Genomic DNA, 22,124 nt, shown 5'->3' on the forward strand with positions numbered 1-22,124 from the left:
ACAAGGATTTCTAATTTTAACTTTCAATTTTTGCCATCTACCAGTCAATCTGCAACTAAATTATTTCCCGGGCGAGGAGGCGACTCCTGGACAAACGGGTGCAAATACATTTCACAATGCAATGAGGCCATTGATTGCCATCATACTGAATGTAAATGTATGGTCTGGGGGCTAATCTGCTCTACATGAGGATCCATCTATATGATTTATTTTCTTAATCAACTCTCTGCTTTCATAAACATTTAAAGTGCATCGCAGATGGACACACAAGCCTCTTAGAAAAGAAATAGGGACAGAAATGAATGAAATGCCCTTGCAGCATTTAATATTACCAAACACGTTTTCTGCTGTGCACAAGGCTTTGCTGAGTTGTCAACTAAATTAATTATTAAAAAATTCTAAAGATGGCATATATATATATGTACTGTATGTATATAAAATATATACACACAATAGTCTTTATGTTCATGTAATATTGTGTCAGGACTCTTTGTGTAGTCTGTACCTCACACTAAATGAGAATGCCCTTTTTCTTTGTCTACAGACACACACACACAGTGCAATGAAGCAACAGAGAAAATAATTGTGACACCACAGCCCCCCTTCTCATCCGAATGACAAATGTCTTTGAGAAGCAGGACCTTGCTTGATTAGATAAATCAAACGGTGATTTATGACACTCAAGCTGTTTGCATTACAGGGACCAGAGCCGCAGACTGGCCACCCATCTTTATTTACAACTGTCAATGGGTTTTTGAAAATCATGCATCCTACGCAAGCCTTCTTTAAACACCTCTGATAATTCAACCAAACAACAAAAACCTTGCTAATGTTATACATCTAATGTTCCTCAATGAGAGAGAGAGGCGATATCTGATCCTGTTAATTTTCAATGTTCGATTTTCTCCATTTTATGTCTCAAAGTGCAATCTAACACGACTAAAATTTCATATACACAAAAACAGCAGTAGCTCAGCCTCTCTTCAAAAGATCTGCAAAATAATACTGTGCTTGTATATGACAAGCTATTTTATTTCAAAATTTATTTCCCCTGCAAACGCCAATTACACAGGACTTGCTTGATAAAGGCGTCATAAATTTACTATTCAATTTACTGGTCCTCAGTTCAGCCAGTCTGGCTGAGGTGACAGGGCAATAAATAAAGCAGGACCCTGGGACGCTCCGAGAACTTTAGTGATTTACAAGGACAAGAGGTTAAGGTTACGCATTAGTGTGACCTACAGTTCAGCAGATAACATTTGAATACCACACTCTAAATTCTCGGCTTGCACAGAGCAGCCCCACTTTCTATGTGCTCTAGCAAAAAATAAGGCATCTGAGTCCATCAGCTTTGCCATAGCACTTCAGACGAGGCGTAAACCGACGGATGTCATATTTGGCAAATCCTACAGGACTCTATGAATTGATTAAGTCAGTAACAGAAATCATAGCTGTAGGGCTTCAATGAAATATGCAAATACTTTTAATTTATTTAAATTAAATATCATGAAAGACAGAAATTGAATAAATGTTCATTTCTGAGCTGGAAACATGCAAATGCTAATGGTAAATATGCAGAATTTGATCGGTCTTGCATTTTATTTAATTCAGCGGCATTATTTTAAATTTCATAAGGAGCTGATTTGAAAACAATATTTAATTTCCCTGCTAATTTACAGCAGGTATGCAGAAAATGTTCTTAGGAATAATGACAGCTAATTTTCATCTTTGCTTGTGTTTGCTGAATTATCCCTTTACCCTAAAGCCAACACACTGACATGCTTCCATGCTACATCTAAACAGAGCACAAAGTAATCTGGAGTTGATCCAGATTAAGACATTTGCATGGAAAATGCAGTTTGGATTATAATTAATCCACAGTGACACTAGATTAAAATGACAAAGTAAATGAGCTGTTTTGAGAGATGCTGCCTGTGAAAATGAATATAGTGAATATCTCTATGTATAATCTTTAACATGCAGGTGTCTGGTGTTTTATATTCAAACCCACATTAGGGATTTATTCCTTTGGCCCAAAAACACATTTAACATGTGGGTTCAAAAGAGCAACCCATTCTTAGAAAGACCAAAAAAAAAAAAAACAACAGCAATTTGGGAACGGATATTTTCTAATTTCAATTTAAATACTGCAGCCTTGAAAAAACAAAACAAACCAACCATCACTAAAGTTAGCATGTATATATTCATATTAAGGTTTAAGAATGCTAGTTTAAGTAGGATCTGCATCTTGACCGCAGCGTTAAATGACGCCGCATGTAATAGGTCATGTAAATGCATTGAGTACGAGCTACCTCAGACAAGCCTGTCATGGCTATATGGATAAAAGATAAACGACTGGCTAAACTAATAGGCTCTGTCCTGTTTCAGCATTTCCTCTGCTCCATTGAACCCAACATTATGTAGCTAGGTATGGTGTGCATGAAAAGACGCCTAATGTAATATTCATTTCGACCATATATTTCCATCTCATACATAAAAAAGCACATATGAATTCTTATTTGGCAAATCAAATATAACAGAGCCTTAGGTAGTGATGCCAGATGCTAGCTCCAGGGGCTGTTTCCTGATCTCAACACAACGCTGTTTTGTAAGGATTGTTGCCCTTGCTAATGTGCTACCAGTCAGACGTGTACGCAGATCTGCAGTTCGAGGACAATGAGCTCTGATAGGTGGTGCGTTGCTTGAATTAAAAAGAAAGGTTACAAAACTATACACTTGAGTGCGATCTAATCCTATGCTTATACAAAATTAATATGTCATCAGAGGAATCGCAAGAACAGCAAAGATTAATGAAAGGCGCTTAAAAATTACAAGCGCACAAACTGATTTGATTAAAAAAAATAATCTGGGTGGTCATTGCGGAATATTCTTTGCCTTTATCCACATCTCCGCCATCAGATGGCTATGATTAAAATGGGTCAGCGGGAGGCTACTGATAGCATTCACATGCAACCCACACATGCAGCTGTTAGTAGCAGGGAAAGCCCCATTGGAAGAGAACAGAAGAGCAAAACAGGTAGGAGCAGTGTGTGTTAGTGACTAAGCGACACTGGAGAGAGGGTACCAGGGAAAAAGAAAAGACCAAAACTAAAGGTCTTACTGGAGTCCTTCTCTGTTGTGTTGCCTTCAATGGCGTCCCTCTTGCTCAAGACTTTGTCCTCGGCCGCGGCCAATGAGGAGGCTCGTGGGGATTCCTCGCTGTCTTCACCTGGTTCTTCTACAATTGAACACAGGAATGGCACTTGGTTACCCACTAGAGGTTAGGGTGACTGCTTTTGAATCGTCTGCCGTGTGTGTGTGTGTGTGTGTGTGTACAAAATATACCACAAGACACTGGTGCAGTGGGGTCCGTCTGGTTTCACTCTGAAATATGAATGTTCTTCACACACCTCTCCAGATTGTTAGCACTGGGCAGATTACATGGAAATTTTTCTGTAGGCTCAACCACCCCCGCCACCCCCCCTCATGTTTAATAATTCTGTGTATCTTTGCAGTACTGCCAGTGGATTAATCTGTTTATGCTGTTAGGTGATAGGTCGAGGCCGTGCGCCTCTAATCCCTGAAAGGCCTACTGTTCCCTTTCATCCAGAGAGCATTTGTCTCTCACTGCGCTGATGTCACATTTTAATGAATTTTTAGCAGGCTGAGTAATGCCAGATAACCACTCCTGTCTTTCCCCCTCCACCCCATGCAGCTTCCATCACACGGCACACGACAGAGGCAGAAAGAAAGAGAGAGAGAGACACAAGAGAGAGAGACAGAAAGCGAGAGCGAGGGGGAGAAATAAACATATTTCGGAAGACCCCGCGAGAAATGAAATAAATTAGGACAACATGAGGCAGGAAAATGGCGTTCAAAGTGCTGCGCTCATCCATTTTATAAAACCTTAATAACCATATAAATTGACCACGGGGAGGCAAAAAGGTCACTGGTATATTTGCATACAATCACTCAAGTCATTGTTTGGTAAGCAGAGGGGCCCCGACTCTGCAGATACATGATATAATTAACCCTTTAAAACTCCCCACACGGCGCTGGCACCGATGTTTTAAGTGCAATACATTAAGTGGAAATTATATACAGCATGAAATTTTCATGGCAGATGCTGGGATTGATTGAAAGGAAAAATTGTGCTGCACTCTAGTCCTGATGTTTTATTAATAATATTCTGACAACAGGATGAAATATCTCCTGTCACTGCTGGCAGCCGGCTGCAAAAATTGCTATTTTGGCGCACATGCGGTGACGGTGTGCTCTAATACATCCTGCAACAAAGGCACTGTCTGTGTGTGTGTGTGTGTGTGTGTGTGTGTGTGTGTGTGTGTGTAAGACAGTTGGGGGGGTATCTTTAGATGTATATGCCGCATTTCTACAAAAATAAATGGCATAAATTGCAGCGTTTGTGCTTTAGGATAGAAAATGCTGTGGTGTCTTTTACATATATATATACAGTGTTTTTTTTTACATATATACATATACATATTTATATATATATATATATATTTATATATATATATATATATATATATATATATATATATATATATATATATATATATATATATATATAAAAAAAAATTGAAAATGTGTACACTACTACTACTAAATTCGTAAATAATATAAAACAAATTATACAATATTATAAATAATTCTATTAAATATATATAAATGACTATGCAGAAATGTATCCTCAAAATATTACGTGAAAAACGTCTTTGACTACATGTATTATAGTCTATTCAATGTTGTCTGACACAATATAATGTAATTTTGTTTTTAGAAAATATTGAATATAATTACAAAACAATTAATTAGCTAATCATACAGTGAATTTGATTGAAATTTGAATCAACTGACAGCCCCAATACTGTAGGCATTAGACATATATTTATTCAACCACAATTATCTTTATGTGTAATAAAAATTTTTTAAAAAAAAATCTAAGTAAACAAAATAATATTAAAAATACTGCCATAAAATAATTTAACAACATACCGCTAAGCTATACTTCAAATGTATACATTTCATTGCATGAAGTTTGTCTCTCACTCTCTGTGCCTTACTTCCTTTCTTTTCAATTGAAGCAAGCACTGGGGGTGAGTGTTGTGAGGGAAGGCGGCATTGTGGGGCAAAGGGGCTCTGGACGGAGCTTAAGCCAGTGTCAGGACAGAGGGCTAATCAGAGAGAGAGAGAGTGCTCTGCCTCAGTAGGCAGATGGGGGTTAGGACCAGCTGGATGTCTGTGATCATGACCAGATTTCAGGTCGGTTAATAAAAGAGACACACAAACACACACGCACGCTCATACACAAACACCACAGCACAATGTCACACCCTAAGGGTACAGGGGCCTGGCTGTGGCACCTCCCCCTTCTCTCGCCCCCCTCTCCTCCTCCCTTCTCCAGCACTCGTCCTCAGCGTGAGGCGCTCTCTTCTGTCGGCTAGATTTACTGACCCAGTCCCCCTAGCTGGGAAATGAAGTGTCAAAGTGCTAGTGAGCATCTCTACCTCGAGGGGGCATCAAATTTTTAAGGCGATTGTGGAATGCATTAATAAAACATGGAGTGTCACGAAAAAGAAAAGGGCGAATTATGAAGGTAGTAACAGAAGGAATAAGGGAAGAAAAGGATGAGTCGCTATCATCTGGGTCTCATCAGACGGCATTTTTTTCTCTCTTTCCTTCCACTGTCCTTCTCTCTCTCCCTTGTCTTTTAGCAGGGTGTTCTGCAGTTTTTCTGGTATGCATTTCAAGAGCGAGAGAAACTCCCAGACATGCTTTCCTATACATCATAGCGGTGTCTGCCCCGCGCCTGACCCTGGCAACAGTTTGAGTAATCTGAATGCTTTACAGAGGCAGCGTGTCAGCAGCATTGGAGGGGTGCAAGGGGGGTTCGGCAGACTTTCTGCCCATCAAACTTAATCGCAAACAGCAGAGCCACAGACAACTTTTACTGCCCCCGCCATCCCTTTCAAGCGAAACCCACAAACACATCAACCACACATCTCCGACGGCTCTCTGTTCGCCAGTCTCCCGTGAGACCTGCTCTGATGTGGGATGATCGGCACATTGGAGGGAGACCAGGGTCAAGAAGGCGTCGCAATTAAAGCAATGCTGTGTTTTGGCCTCATTAAAATGCACCGGTTCCCTTTGCATAACTACCATACCTACAAAAAAACAACAAAACAGAAAAGGAACCCATGTAAATTTATAAATATGATGGCTAACACTTTCTTTTCATTAAAGCGCCAGGCCTGTCCGGTATAGAGAGAGAGTAATGACGAACGTGGAGGGCAGGCTGCTCCCTCTCTCTCCTCTTGGGAACTATAACACCTCAGTCCAGTCATTATCTGGCCAGTAAAAGAGATACCCACCGTACACAATCGTGGATACCCCCAAAAATGATTGTGCTCATTAAAATGTGTCCCTCACCTCCACCTTAGACTCACAGTTTATCTATGGTTCTCAACAAAGAATAACAAAGAACTTAGTGAAGCTAGGCTATCATAAATGGTAGTATTACTTTAAATTAATTACAACCAGATTGCATTTTTGCAAACTTATATTTTTTCATAAAAATGTTTTACAATATATATTTATATATAATATAATATAATTAATATATATATTTTATATATAATAATAAAAAACTAAAAATGTAACTATTATTATTCATAATAATAATAAAAACAGTTCTTCATAAGATTGTCATTTCTTATCATTTTACTGATCTCAACATTTGTGAAAAAGCAATCTGGTTGTAATTATGATCTCTGGACTGTCTCGTCTTGTTGAGGTGTAAGAAACACTAATTTCCCAGCACACCACAGGTTGGCTCTGAGCTGCCCACGGTTTTCATGATGTCACATTCTTTTCCCCCATGGTTTTCATTTGAGCCGCTCCGTTTTAAAGGAATCTTTGAAACTCGAAACCCTGTACTACTTTGTTAAGGGCCAGTTGTAATACTTTTAGGATAATAAGCTTTACTGACTTGTTGATCCACCTTCCCCCCCACTCAAATCTTTTTTCTTGCTCCCTTCTTTTTCCAAATTTCAGTGTATTTAACAAGCATTTAGATCTTAACCAGATGCCGTTAATGTACCATGTCTAAAATACTAAACATCCACGCGAAGAGTGGGCCCGTTTCCCTTCACGGCGCTGCTGCTGCTGGGAGACACAAGAAAGCTGCTCTGCACATTCACACAGTTACTGCAGGGACCTGTGGAGACGTCCAAGTAGACTGCATATTAACCAAAAGGTATTTTACAGTATTTAATTATTTAAATCCTTATTCTTTTAGAATTTTCTTGAATTTCACTGCAAAGAATATTTCATATAGAATTTTTGACTAAATACTTCAGAGTGTTCATTACTTCATAAAGGCACTTTTCTCAGAGACAAGCACACTTCCACTACAGTACACCTTATGCATCAGCAGTCAGAAAATATCTTTTGTTGCTGTCAGTTACTTTCATCCAAGAAAGTTTTCCTATGCCACCAGCTCCTCTGTGATGTATGATGCACTCAAACCCATTAATCACCTCAATCAAGTGAATAAACATGATAAAGATTAAAGCTTCTGCTTTTGCTGCACCAACACAAATTTCCCCCTTCATTTCTGCAGACTTCTGTTTCTGCACTCGCCCGCATAAGGGATATTAATGGTTCCAAATAACTAGCATTAAATCTTTTAAAGAATGCATCTTCAAAGGTTTCTACAGACAAACCCCAAACACCTGCATCGTACACAAAAAGGCTTTTTGTGTCCGTGCCATTCGGATCACCTGAGGCATCTGGAGAAAGGAGGCAACGCGGTCGGGCTTACTTTAGTATTTGAAAATAATATAAAAAGATTCCTCCTCGTTTCGTTCCCCCCCCCCTCCCTCTTGCTCCTTTCTTTCTCTCTCTGTTTCTCCTTTTTTTATTATTCTCCATCCAATATTTATTCAAGACATGATTATAAACATCTGCCCGGGTAGCCGTTTCATCTACACAGGAGCCAAAAGGGCTGGAAATTTCACACACGGCCGCCAACATGACCTCGGCTCAGACGGAGCATGGCGCTTTTTTTTTCCTCCCGCGCACCGCACGGCCTTCCTGTCTGTGACGTCTGAAAAGCACTGGGGGCCAGGTTAATGGCCTTTCCAATCTCTGTGATAAGAATTCATTTTGTTCTATTACCAGCAGTTATCAGAGGAGGCTGCAGCCTCACTTCAGCAGGAGGTTCAATCAATGAGAGAACCTAATGAAGTAACCAGCTCTAGATCTATTTTCTTGCTCAACTCTATCAGACAAATAAGACCTATCTGTCACCCCTGTGCAAGTCTGCTCTGGAAACCCAGAAAGCCTCAGCCAAACCCCTGACCGCATAGCGAGGAGACACAGACGACTGAAAAGGCGGTCTGGCACGCATGCAGATTTTTCAAATATACACAGAGAACTGCATCATCCTTCGAAAAGAAAAAAGACAGAGGGAAAACCGTGGACTGGAAAGTACCAAAACTGACTACAATAGCAAATTCCATAAGCAAGTTATTATGATCGATCAAAACAGGGATCATTTACGGGTTACAGTGGCCATGCTAACATTTGGCGTATTCCTAGGATAGAAACAAAGTTCTCTGTGGCCACATCTAATTAGGCAAAATCTTGGGCCAAATTTCCTGAATGCTTGCTAAACAATGACAATAGCCGTGCAGCTCGATCTGCAGCGATGGCTAGGAGATGGCATCCATTGAGGGAAATGAATGAGTCCGTGCTCTCCCTTCCAACTCTATAAAAAAATGCAAGAAATGTCCATTTCATTACTTGCTAAACAATGTCATATGGGCTGCACTGCCCCCTAATAGACCCTGACAAAGGAGTACCAGCAGACATATGCTTTAAATAAATAAGATTACCCTGATAGACAGAGGCCTCTGACAATGTTCCCTGTTCTCTCTCTCCCCCTATTTTTTTCCCCTTCCAGCGCCTGTCATTCTTGCCTCCATTTGTCTGATACAGAGAAAATCAGAAGTACAGCAGATGCCCTGCTTTCAGGGGCCCATAAGTCTCTTTAATAGCCTTGAACCTGAAATGAAAGGACAGGAAGGCATTCAAACATGAAGTTTTTGCATTAGAGAGATCTTCTGTTTGATTTTACCGATGACCCAACACAATTAAAACGCCATAAATGTACTTTGTAATTAAGGAGACACTGTTTTCTGCTCTCAGAAAAGACAATGAAATTGCCTGTAGGCCTTTAGGAAGTGTCAATGGCAGTTTCACAACATACTAATTGTGGCTTATGATTGAATCTGAACAAAGTTGTTTTAAAAAAAGAGGAACGATGGGCGAATTATGCTGGGCCCGGGCGGTCCACATACAATTTGAGTCAAAAGAGCGCGATCAATATTTAAATGACTTTTTGCATTGATTTAAAATTAACTTTCAATTAAGACCATCTGTTGGACTTTTAACTACAACACTTAGCCATTGAGGAGGAAATAAGGGAACATTTATTGATACTCTTAAACAGCAGTGGCCATTCTTCCATCGATTCAGTCATTTGCACTGGCATTGGTATGCAGGAGGTTCTAACTCTTTCCTCCCAGGCTCCACGCTAACAGCCCCCGGCCCTGGCCTTAGCGGAGGACTTAAATAAATATATAAAGCCCAGACCCATCTCACCGGACAGACAGAGGGAGATTAACCTTTATCCGGAGCTAAGTCAAAGGCATGTTATCTGCGGAACTGTTTGGCGCTGTAATTACATGGGCTCCATGTTTGTAGCCGATCGAATGGAACTCCGCGTGCTGCGTCGGCAGTCCGGTGGGGGAGAGACTTTCTGGCCAACCTAATCAGGTAACAGACACCTTTTGTTTTTGGGAGCTCATTGATGGATGAATCTTTATCTGTAATATTGATCAGCCAGGACTCTAAACTGTCTATCTTGGCTACTGGAAGCTCTAACAAGATTGCCAACTGGAGTATATCAGTTAACATTTAATCAATGACAGTTTAAGACACAGATGCTTTAAAAAGGCAGTGTGTTTTCCTCCTCCTGCTCTGAGCGATTAGGGGAGGTATTGCTCAGAATTTATCATCCACCATCCAAGACCCAGGGCCTGCGTCCTTGAAATGTCAGAATGTCAAAAAGGTAAATGGTATATGAATAATGAAAAAGAAACAAAACGTTCAAAACGATACCTCCATCCATTTCTATTACACAAACACGTGCCCGATTTCATCGCCATACATCAAACAATGGGGTGGCTAACCACAACCCGCACCCTGTCTGAGAAAAATACATGCATGCGTCATCTTAGTAAATATATAATTTTTGCCACCCTTGCAAAATATAGCAATGTTAGCTGCAATGAGGTGTCAGCAAGCCGAGCATGCAATCCATTAGAACTCCTGTTTAGCTTGTCTGCTGTTTGTGCCGTTCACCCCCAGTCCCTCCCTTTCCGATTCTTCCATTTTCAGGCCCAATTAGGGTCTGAGCTCGTCACAATGGCTATGGCAACTGTCACTCACGCTCTGACTTCACCGCCCCTGGCCTATGCGATCTTTAGCTATTCATCTTCTTGCCTTAGCTGTCCCTTAAAAAAAAAGGTGAGTGGACTAATTATGTAAAACATCAGTGTGGGACAAGACTGAAATTTCTCAGAGAAGGTCTTTTCCATCTCCTGCCTTCTTTAATAACTAGCTTTGCCTGGAAATGGTAAAGCAAGATTATCTTGTGTAATGTAGAGAGCACAAATCCAGAATGTGCATGTTTACAGTTTTAATAATTCCTGTGATCAAAACCCATAGCCTTCTGTGATGCAAAAAGCAGCCGTAGTTACCTCTGATTTGCATCTGATAAGGAGCTTTCAAATGACTAAAAGAGGGATGTCCTTCCTGGGCCTCAGATCAAAGGCACTTCAGTGTGAATGTGGCACCAGAGATCTTTGCTTCCTCCATGTCGAGTCAGGAAACACAATCGTCAGGCACATATTATGACAGCAGCAATTACACAGAGGTGCATGACACTATTATTGCCATTTGCCGGAGAGTGATTATGCTAATGGAGAGATGTATAGCAGGTGGCACACATGCTGGCAGCTGCCAGCCAGAAACGCGCACACACACGGAGCCCTCCCCTTACACAAGCTCTCGCTGCCACCCGTCTTTCTAACAGTATGAACAATGCCTTACAACCAGCCGGTCCCAAGATATGTAATTAGGCCTCACTTTGATTTAACACTTCCTTATCACAATCAAAGGCACAGGAATTAATACTGAGGGAGAGGGAGAAAGAGAACAAAAAGAGAGAGAGAGAACAAGGGAGAATGAAGGAAATACACAGTGCAACTGTGAGATTCAAAATATCAAAATTATAAGTAAAAAGTCACAACTGTGAAATATAAAGACATATTATGAGATATAGTCGATATATACACAGATTGTAAAATATTACACCAGATTACAAGAGATACAAGAGATGCAAATTCAAATTGTTAGATATACTGTAAATTCAATTTGAGAGATATTATATCAGATTGAGAAATAAAAATTCAATTTGTTAGATTTAAATTTAAATTGCAAGATGTTTAAGTCAGAATTGAGAGTTATAAATTCAAATTGTTCCATATAAATTCAAATCGCAAGATATAAAAGCCTTCCATAGGAAACAGATCTGCTTAAAAATAAACAAAAAATAGAACATTTACCTTTCAAAAATCAAAAACAAAACACACAACACAGTCCAAGCTTTTTACAGTAGTTACTAAAATACTCTATGTGTAATTTTAGATATATTTCTTTTTTTTTCTATATAAAAGGTGTTGAAGTGTGTGTGTGTTTAGCAGGCTTTAGCATAACAGGGTGCTGTGGCTCTGTAGCCCCGTGTGTTTTTAATTCCTTCGGACTGACAATTGAAACGGAATCCCCCCGCTCTGCCAGCACACTCTGGTGAAAGGGGAAGCCCTCTCCTCATCCCTGCATGGATCCTGCCTCTACATGAAAGCCCCGGAGATCCCCGCCAACAAAAATCAATGTATGGATGTTCAGAGCAGTTTTCAAGGTTTTGTAAGACAAATCTTCGGAGCATGAGCTGGTTTAGTGCTATCGAGCCGAGCTTCGATCAGCCTGCCCCGGTGAATAATACGAGGGGGCCTTGCTCACTTTACCAGCCTGTGAAATGAAGACAGGGTGCCAGCCGGCCAGCCACTTCCCTTAAAGGAATGTAACCGGAGTAACTCCCCCTCCACAAATAACCTCCCTTAATCTAATGTCAGATACCGCCTCCAAAAGCCGATCCCAGATCAGGCTGCAGTGAGGCTTGGGAGTTATCGCTTGCTCGGGGCTGCATCCTCACAGAGCCCTTTGTATCTAGTGCACATTCTTCCCCTAATTAGAAGAGATGGGTGATTATACCTTTAAAAGGAGGCTACTGTTTGCAATTGTCATTGGAGGCAGGAAGTCGGTCATCACATGGCTTGCTTGACGAGCAAATAAATTAGATTAATAATGAGCACCCATATAACATTTTATAACCTGAGGTAAAAGAAAAAAAAAGTTTAAGCAAAATTACACTGACAAACAGTAATTAAAATAATACAACATGACATACTTCATAAGGAGCTCTCTTAGCGGCTTTGTTGACATAGCTACAGGGAAGACGGCACTGCATATGTTTTGTCTTTTCCTCTCATTTTAGGTAATTAACTCTGCCATTGTTTTTTAAAGGCAATTAAGCATCAGTTTTCTATTAGTGTGTCTCAATGATTTGGTCTTGCAAGGACTATATAGTGTGCAGTCACCTATTATAGGTTGCATATATTGAGAATTAGGAAGGCGGACAAACAAGTCTAAAACGGTTTACAAAGTGCTTTTCACTGAGAATCTCATATGAACGCAAAGGCAGACTGGTTTGAGATTTGCGTGTGTGTGTGTGGTGTTGGGGTAAAGACGGCATCGCTAGCCGACAGGTTTCAATTTCACATCCCCGATTATCTCACCCCCAATTCCATGCATGCCTAAATCTAAAAAATCTCATCCAGTGACTCCATACAAACTCGTTCCCCTCCAAACGCTTCCCAAGGAGCACCATCTCTCCAAGCTTAAATAGCAGAAAATTGCTCTGCTTTTCCGTGGTCTACCTCCTCATTCCTATCAGCCCAAGTGGGAACAAAAGGCTTGAATTCACTGGCCTGTGAGACCTGCTGATGGGTCGGGAGATGGGTTGCAGTTTGGTGCCGTTGATGCCCTGCTGACGGACAAGCCGGATGATGGAAGACAGGGATTTGCGAGCCTACCAGGTCGCCATTTTGTCCCCAACGCACAAATCAGACACCACACTCTCACCCGCTGATGCTATTAGGATCAAAATAACATGTGAGGCAGGAAACAATGCTTGATTTCATTATGGAAAACAGAACAATGGCTATAAATGTCTTGGTGGAATATATCTGGGTTTAAGCCCAGGCCAAAGACAAGACCGCTAATATAAGATGGACTGCTCCAGTGAAAGCAAAAGGGCCTTGTGTAAATTTACAGTGATGGCAGAGAAAGAACAGGCCTCTCTTAGCCTCTTTTTCTTCCAATCTCCCTCCTGTTTTTTGCAGGAGAGTTATTATAGGATGATAAAAGCAACAACAATGTTGTGACATGAAACCGTTAGCATTAGGGTGGAAGAATGGAAGATGAAAGAATGTTCTTGGGAATTCATGATTGCTCACAAGGCCCTGATTTCAGCCTTTAATCTCATAGCACACTCAAATTTCCCTCTGTACGCTGCTGGTTTTGGCAGCAAGAGAGAGGGGGGCCAAATGAGTGAGGCTAGAGAGAAATTAGATGTGTATTATAAACTATAGTAATGGTATACATTCAGCTGTAATACACACTAGGTGGTAGTATACACCCAGCTGTAAAGTATATTCAGTTGCAATGTACTTTGAGCGTTATCACAAGCTCTGCTGTAGTACATAACATTTATGCATTATAAATCAAGACTGAAATCATTATATATCTTTGGGATGCACAGTGTGTCAGTTAATGTTTTTTTTTTTAGAATAGGCTGATGTTGGATATTTTTTTTTGTGCATGCTCATTACCCATATTTTAGATTTCCATAAAACACTAATAATTTATTTAATTAAAAAATCTGAATAATAAAATAATAATTAAATTGTATTATTATTAAATTTATTTCTTAGCAAATCTCAAAATATTTTTTTATATTTTGCACTTTCAAAAAAATAACAAAAAAATACAGCAAACTAACACAATAAAACAATGAAAACACGATAACAATAAAAAACATGATTTTTTGAAAATTGTAAAAAACAGAGTTATGTGTTTTTGCAAATAAATTCTATATAGATTTCTATATAGATATTTCTATAAATCCTGGAATTCTATATTATTTATAATACTAATAATCTGTAATATTTTTATATACTGATATATATGTATCATGACATAGCTGGCAATACCCAGCCCATTTTCATCTTTCTCTAATGGAAAATCGTAAAGTGGAGAGTTCTCTGTGTGTGCTTTGTAAACAATGCACTCCATTTTTATAAATTGGGTCCCTTTTATTAAGCATGAATTCCTCCGATGCCCATGTTATTCATAACATGGCCTGGGCTGATGAAGATTGGCCTGTTAAGAACCTCCAGAAGCAATTAAAGTGACAAGGAGGCAAGGCCCTGATGTGAACAACTACTACGACCACCCCCCAAAAAAAATAACCCCATTAATAACACACCAACCACCCACACATACATCCCACCATGATGAGAAAAAAAAGAGAGAGAGAGAGAGAGAGAGAGAGAGAGAGAGAGAAGAACAACATGTCAGAGGCAAACGCCTGGAGAAATACCTATTCCTGGAGTGAGGGTGATTTGGTAATGAACCTTTCAATTCACTCCTGGGGTAATACATTCTGACTAGTGCATTAATTACTCGATAACATCCCATCAAAATGCAAATGCAGCACTTGACCCACAAGAGTGTCTCATTGGCTCTGCACTCACTGGAGTTTCTGCACAAATCGTCTGTTTTCCTTTATCAAACAGAGCGGCGGTGTCGTATCGAGGAGGGCAGGGTTGCTAGCTTCCAGCCATGTGTGTGTTCGGTCACATGGCCCACAACACCCCCCCCCCCTCACATCAAAACAAGACAGTACCCTGCACGCACGCTAACACTCTTAATTGCTGCACTTGAAGACAGTGTGCCGCTCAGATGGAATATTTCCCCTCTGCTTGGCCATGATCTGACAAGCTTGAGGACAACGCCTTAATGGCTTTTCCAGTAGGGTGGGGCAAGAGGAGAGGAGGAAGAAAGAAACATGGAGGAAATGAGGAAGGTGGTCCGAATCTTTCAAGACCTCAAGAAGAGAAAAAGAAAAAAAAAGATTTCAAAAATAATGTTTCCAAACTCTCTGAGCTGAAGGAAAACAGACCGAAATATTCATGATGCTATGTCATAATGTCAACTTTTCAAAATAAATGGTTATAGCTAACCAAAAGTAGCCTTTCTTCTATGCTATTATAAAGGAAGCAGGCTAAGCTGTTAGCTTGCTAACTGAAGACTAAACAAAAACCTGCCTGACTAGCAAACCATAGTCCAGGGCTGTGATGTAAACATGTTATTATAAAAAAATAAATAAAAAATAAAAAGTTATTCAATACCACATGTGCCACGCAAACCTTCCTGTTTCAATTGGAAAATACCTTAATACAGGATGTCGCTGAAGCAATTTCATGGAGCCTTTCGGACAGCTCTTCTCGAACATGGCCAGGGGGTCCGAGACATTCTTTCTATCAACAGGCGGGAATTACGAGCTTCCAGCTGTTGATGATTCTTTCACGCAGGAATGTCAGACAGTCTCACAGCCACATCAATCCACCCATTTTCTCTCCCCTCCCTCCTTTCTCCTCCTTTCTCGCCCGGATCACCTGGACTCCTTGTTCATTCAAATTATGACTAATTAAGTCATAAGCGAATAGTTTTTCTGGGAAGAATGTGAGATTCTAACAGCAGAGCTGTAGCTGTAAGCCAGTGGACGTGTAGAGAGGGAAGCCCTGATGACGTGACTGTATTGTGCCGATCCTCTCGAGCAGGTCATGGGAAAGTGAGGCTGACAGAGGCATGAGGTGTATTATAGCGGAGAGAATCAGTGTGTACGGTATGTGGCATTATCAGAAACACAAGCATGTGACAATGAGAGAGAGATGAAATGACCTTCTGTGGCCCGGATCCTTCATGCATCCTGAAGGTTTGGAGGTGTCTGCGCTGTTCCTACTTGCGCCGTACATACTAGGATCTGGATCTTATTATCAGTCTGTTCTTTTTGGACCACGGTTTTTTGCCCTTGAAATGATGAATTATTCAGACCGAGTTAATTGGTTTGTGAGAGGGTTTCCACAGAGAAGAAGATATTCCTTAGCAGCAGCTAATGAAAGAAAAATACCCCACATTTTTCTGGCTAACGTTTTAACCCCTTACGCTTACAACACAAAGGAGCTGGTCGAGCACCTGGAGAGGGATGCTTGTTTCAGGTATCCTTGGTTTGTAATTTGTGAGGGCTTGAAGCCGCTATAAATGAGCTCGAAATCATCAGGGTTTTTTGCCCCATGTATTATGCAAATGCCACAGAAGCACTCCAGCCACACCTAGACAAGTCAACGAACAATTCAACAGGCCTCGCCTCAATGACAGTACTTAATTGCTACCTATTGTTCGCTTCTGCGAGCCTCCTAAGAGTACGTACGGCAGTAATTCCCATCAGAAATAATAGCTGCTCCTACTATTTAAACAGTAAACTCCACCGTTTGATACGTTCGCTGACAGGTGCGTGCATAAAGTTTATGCACCGTAAACATAATGGGAACACACACGCTCATACACACCTGCCCTGGATGCCCCCCCTATCACACAAACAAATTAAATGAAAATCCGGCATGACCGTGGAGTGGAGCACTCTACTTAGCAAGCCCACTGTCTTCTGATTAAGGGAAAAAAGCCTTTGCCCTAGAGAGCGAAATTTCATAAAATACTAGTGCCTGTGCTTGATGAATCATGTCTCTTTAATACAGTGCCAGTAAGATGGAAGAAGAGGAATCATCAACCGCTGCTCCGGCTCTCTCTGATAACACCCCATCTGCAGATTGCCTTGATCAGATTCGCGTTTTTATTTAAAACATGGACCAATCCCGAGGCCCGACTCCTTTTAATTTGCATATATTAACCAGGGTTCAAATTTTTTACCTACAGCAATAGCTAGGATCACTTCCCAGTCAACTTCCCAATCTGCCTGCATAATGGCAGCCTATTAAATAGAGTTACTCATCAGTGCAGGAAGCAGACATGGGGAAAAAAGATGGGAAAAAGCAGCCTAATGTGAGCGTTTGCATTTATGCAATTGGATTGAAACGGACGTGTTTGAATATTCCTGTTGTGTTGCTGTGAGCATATTAAGAACTAACATTCAATACAACGTGAAAAAATTTTGCCTATTTTTTATGCTTAATATTTCTTAATATACTTCACATAATTCATTGCATTATTTTAAAAGGGGAAAAAAATGTTTCTCCACATTTTCTTTTCCTGCCAATGTAACCAAATCTATAAGGAAGTAACAAAAAACTATTAACCAAGAAATCCATCCCTAACTCACAATATTTCCCACCTGAACGTTCAGGGAATGTGTCACATTACAGGAAGTTAATGCATTGCGAATGGCGTTTCAAGTTGTCCTTAAGTCATTTCCTTGGTCCAGAGGGGATGGCTGTCTATAACACGCGGTGGTCAGTCGCTGTAAGAGAACATGGATGACAGCATTAAGTCTAAATTTCCCAGCTGCATTATCACTGGCCCTGGCCGACGCTGGCTAAATCTGCAAAACTTCCTCGAGGTTAGCCACGATTAGGGGGACACTGCTATGGATTAATCAATACCGCCTATCAAGTTCCATACTTTTTGTTGTGATGGAGGAGGTGGATGGGGAAAAGAAAGGGGGAAAACAAGGAAAGCATTCTATCATCAGCGAACGAGCGACAGGGAGCAGAGGAGAGAGAGACGATGATAAACAGGACAATGCCCCATCTACGCTAAACCCAAGAGACCTAAAAATGAAACATGTTAATAATAAAACCTGCTTAGAGTTAAATATATGCTTTTCAGCATACAGTTTTGGAGTTTTGTTTTTTGATGTTAATTGTTCATTATACAGTGATTTATTTTGTTGATTTTTTGAAAAGCACATTAACCAAAAATACAATGCTGGTATTGTTCCTTATGTTCACTATTATATATACTGCCATTCGAAACTTTGGTCAGTAATAGATTAATTTTTTCATAACGCTACAAAAAGATTTGTATTTAAAATAAACACTGTACTATTAAATCTTTTATTGATCAAAGAATCCTGATAAAAATGTATTACTGCTTCAACAAAAATATTAAGCTGCTCAACAGTTTTTAACATTTTAACAAAAAAAAAAAAAAGTTTATTGAGTACCAAATCAGCATATTGGAATGATTCCTGAAGAATCATGTGACACTGAAGACTGGGGAAATAGCTGCTAAAAATTCAGCTTTGGACATCACAGGGAATAAATGTCATTTTAAAATTATATTACAATAGAAAGCTGCTATTTTAAATTGTAAAAATATTTCAAAATATTACTAAATGTTTAAAATGGCAACCTTGGTGAGACTTTTCAAATACAGTAAAAAAAAATCTTACTGACTTCATTAATATATACATCTACACACACACACACACATATTAGTGCTGTCAAATGATTCATTGCGATTAATCGCATCCAAAATAAAAGTTTTTGTTTCCATAATATGCGTGCGTATGTGGTAAGATTATGTTTTTTTATATGTATATATAAATACACACAAATGCATGTATATATCTTTGAAAAATCTTTACATGAATATATGTCTATTCATATAATTTATAAATATATTTAATATATAAACAATATTTTTCGTATATAGATAATATATATATATATATATATATATATATACTATATATATCATACTATAATATAAAACAATATATATTATATATGCATGCAGTGTGTATTTAGATATACATCAATACATATACACAGTACACACACACACATCTATTATGCCAAGGTCCAGAGAGACAGCGAGAGGTGGAGTGGAGGACAGGGAGAGAGAGAGCAGATAAAGAGAAAGATGGAGAGAGAGTAAAAGAGAGAGAGACAGAGGGCTGATGGTTGGAGGGGTGTGAGTGGGTGGAGTCAGTAGACTAATTTACTTGCAGGCAAGATGCAGTGGGAGGACGGGGGTCACTAACTTTACCCCTGACACCTGGATGCCTCAGTCATCAGTGGGCTGCCGTCTAATCAGAAGTGAAGGGGATTCAGGGCGCGCGCTTCTCTCGGAGATGATAGCTAATTCACAGGGTGTTGGATGCGCAGCCCACACGTCACACTATTGCAGGTCTCATCACAAGTGTAACCCAGTGGAAGTATCCCGTGTGTGAGAGATCCATTCCGGAATTATCCACAATTAATAATACACTAGTTCTGCTGTTGTCAGCTGCTTTGAGGCAGTATTTAATTCGCTGTTTATCAGAGCTCTATGCCTGCCCTGTTCGATTGTGAACGTCCTCCAAGCTTTGACAATGCCTTGTTTTCCCCTAATGCCCTGTGACAGAGAGCATATTGTACTATCTCGCTATGGTTATTGTCAGTGGAGTCACCACGACAATGAAGGAAGCCACGGAGCAATTTTCCTCTCCTGTTTGAATTAAGACCAATCAAATTCTCTGTAGGCTGTTCACGTAACACCTTTACGCGTTCAGGTGTAACTGTACATTTACTAAAAATGGCCCCTTTTAGGGTCGCCTCACTCATTATGCGGGCTTTATTAGCATTGTTCGGAAGCACGACCAAGATAAGGCCTACTTTTTCTCCAAGCGTATGTAAATCTAAACTGTCATGCTTTTTCTAAAGGTATCACATTTCCTGGATGGTTTACCTACCTGTCACACTGCCACTAACGAAAATAAATAAAAAAGTCCCTATGGTTGTGAAATAATACATTATTAATGCAAAGAACACATCCCTTGACCTTTAAATAAGTGTAATGGTTTTAAAAAGTCAGGTATGGTCATGTGATACATGATTGCAATTTCTGCTAATTTTTCACTGTCATGGCCACAACAGCCCTGTGAAAACATGAGGTAAACAATTTCGCCTTTTTTGTATCCTCCTTTCCCGAAGGAGGATCTTGTTGAAAGAAAAACAACCGGGGACGCTGGTTCTAAAACATGTCTTCTAAAAAGCACTTCTACTGGCTATTTTCGAAAATAATATGTTTGGACTTTCTGCACAGCAGAAAACCGCAGAATAATTCATGATAGCAGTGAGCACGGAATTATTCAGAAATGACTCATCTGTAGAGTCCATGCCAGTCTGAAAAATGGTTTTGAGCTTTTCTGGTAAAAATCACTGCTCTTAAATAAAAATAATAACACAACATAACGCATAACCTGACTTTTTCACTATGAAAAAAAAAAAAAAGATTCACGAGCATCGAGTATTGTCTCCATTTAATGAACAGCAATAATAAACTCGGGGGTCGGGCTATGGATCTCCTGAGACAATTTATGTTCCATCAGACAAAAAGCCTCTCTTGGTGAAGATCGTGTGTTCACCGAGGGATGGCCTATTTTCTGTGAAAAAGCGTTCCTTTCCTTTGCATCATTGCGATGGCCTGCTTCCTGTAGAAATGATTTTTAACACCCAAAAACTTGGTAATTTTACAGAAACATGACTGATAATCTTGCGGAGCTGCTGTTGTTCTATATCCATTTTTTTGATTTTGTTTTTCTATAATACTTTGCTCAGGTGACGATAGCAGGAGAGTGAAAAAACACCGACACAGGCTTGTGTTCGCTAAGCAGCCTGACGCCCGTCCTCCGTCTAATCACAGTGGAATGCGACCGCCTCTGCGCCTCCCGCTTTGTTGTAAGGTCATCAAAGGGAAAATTGGAATGGCCTTGCATTATACCACTCACCCATGGCTACAGAATGATGAGACGCGATTTGGCTGTATGTCATATCGTTTCAACTTCACACTGCTTTCCTCCCTTTCAGTTTTATGTAATGGCTCACAAATTATATGTCACAAACCCTGCAAACACTGTCTATGGGATGCGATCTTGAAAAGTAACTGGTTATAAGTGCTTGTGTGCCGCGCAAAGTAGGAAAAATAATATAATAACCTAAAACGTTACAAATAGCTTTGTCATTGGGCGCTGAAATGCAGGCAGATGAGTATGCGAACCCACCAGGGAAAAACAAAGAGCAGCTTTGAGGATGCGCATTCAAATGGTTAACCGACACAAGAACGCAGTCCTCGTTCATAGACACGCTTTCGTCAGAGCTAACACAAGACGCGTCTTTCTTTCTCTTGTTTTTTTAACGCCATCTATATTCAGAAAGAGACAGAGACGCATGTCCATGGTGATGTGCGCTTAGTTTGTTTGGCCTAACAGCTGCCATGAAAATGGTTCTCAACTGCATTGGTGAGTAATTTTGGCCACTGTGTTGCAAGACCGGCTCCTGAAGGCATTATCAGCGGTCAGAAGAAACAAAAAAGTGGTCACAAAAACGGGGCTCTGCCTTCATCTCCCGAGGCCGTAGGGCAGCGAGCATTTAAAGACGTGTTCATCTCAAAGTCGTGCTAGGCCTTTTGTTTAAGAGCCCCTGCCAGACAAAGGCTCCTCTTCCTTTCTTTTTCCTAGTTTTTAATACACATGAAGAGTGGTGTAATGTGGCGGGGAGACTCTTCAGAAATAATTACCTCCATAAGATCCCATCTCCTCTATTAGAGCCACAACAAATGGAGAATCAACACCAAGGATGCACCAAATCCCTTTATTACTGCACAGCCCATCAGCGTTTACAAAACCCGAGCCAAGCTACAAGGCAGAGAAATAGGTCCCACTCCACCACCGCAATTATAGTGCTTTCTTCTTTTGTCTTTCGTTAAGGGCAAAAATACATGCGAACACAACGCGCGCGCACGCACACACTCTCTCTCAACGAAGAAAGTTGGCGGGGACAGAAAGGGAAAGA

The 22,124-nt window shown here is 40.2% G+C and overlaps 1 protein-coding gene across 6 annotated transcripts in view; it reads right to left on the minus strand.

Annotated features, from left to right (window-relative positions):
* LOC109055814 (zinc finger homeobox protein 4-like) overlaps window positions 1–22,124 on the minus strand; it is a 163,652-nt gene that overhangs the window by 12,692 nt on the left and 128,836 nt on the right. For 5 of the 6 annotated variants that reach the window (XM_042751728.1, XM_042751727.1, XM_042751726.1 and 2 more), the window contains one exon: window positions 3,122–3,238. The exons of the other annotated variant lie outside the window; for it this stretch is intronic. In XM_042751728.1, coding sequence (XP_042607662.1) covers window positions 3,122–3,238 — 117 coding nt within the window. The remainder of the gene's footprint in view (window positions 1–3,121; window positions 3,239–22,124) is intronic. 6 annotated transcript variants of the gene reach the window in all.

This window comes from Cyprinus carpio, chromosome B24 (assembly GCF_018340385.1).
Source record: "Cyprinus carpio isolate SPL01 chromosome B24, ASM1834038v1, whole genome shotgun sequence".
NCBI lineage: Eukaryota > Metazoa > Chordata > Actinopteri > Cypriniformes > Cyprinidae > Cyprinus > Cyprinus carpio.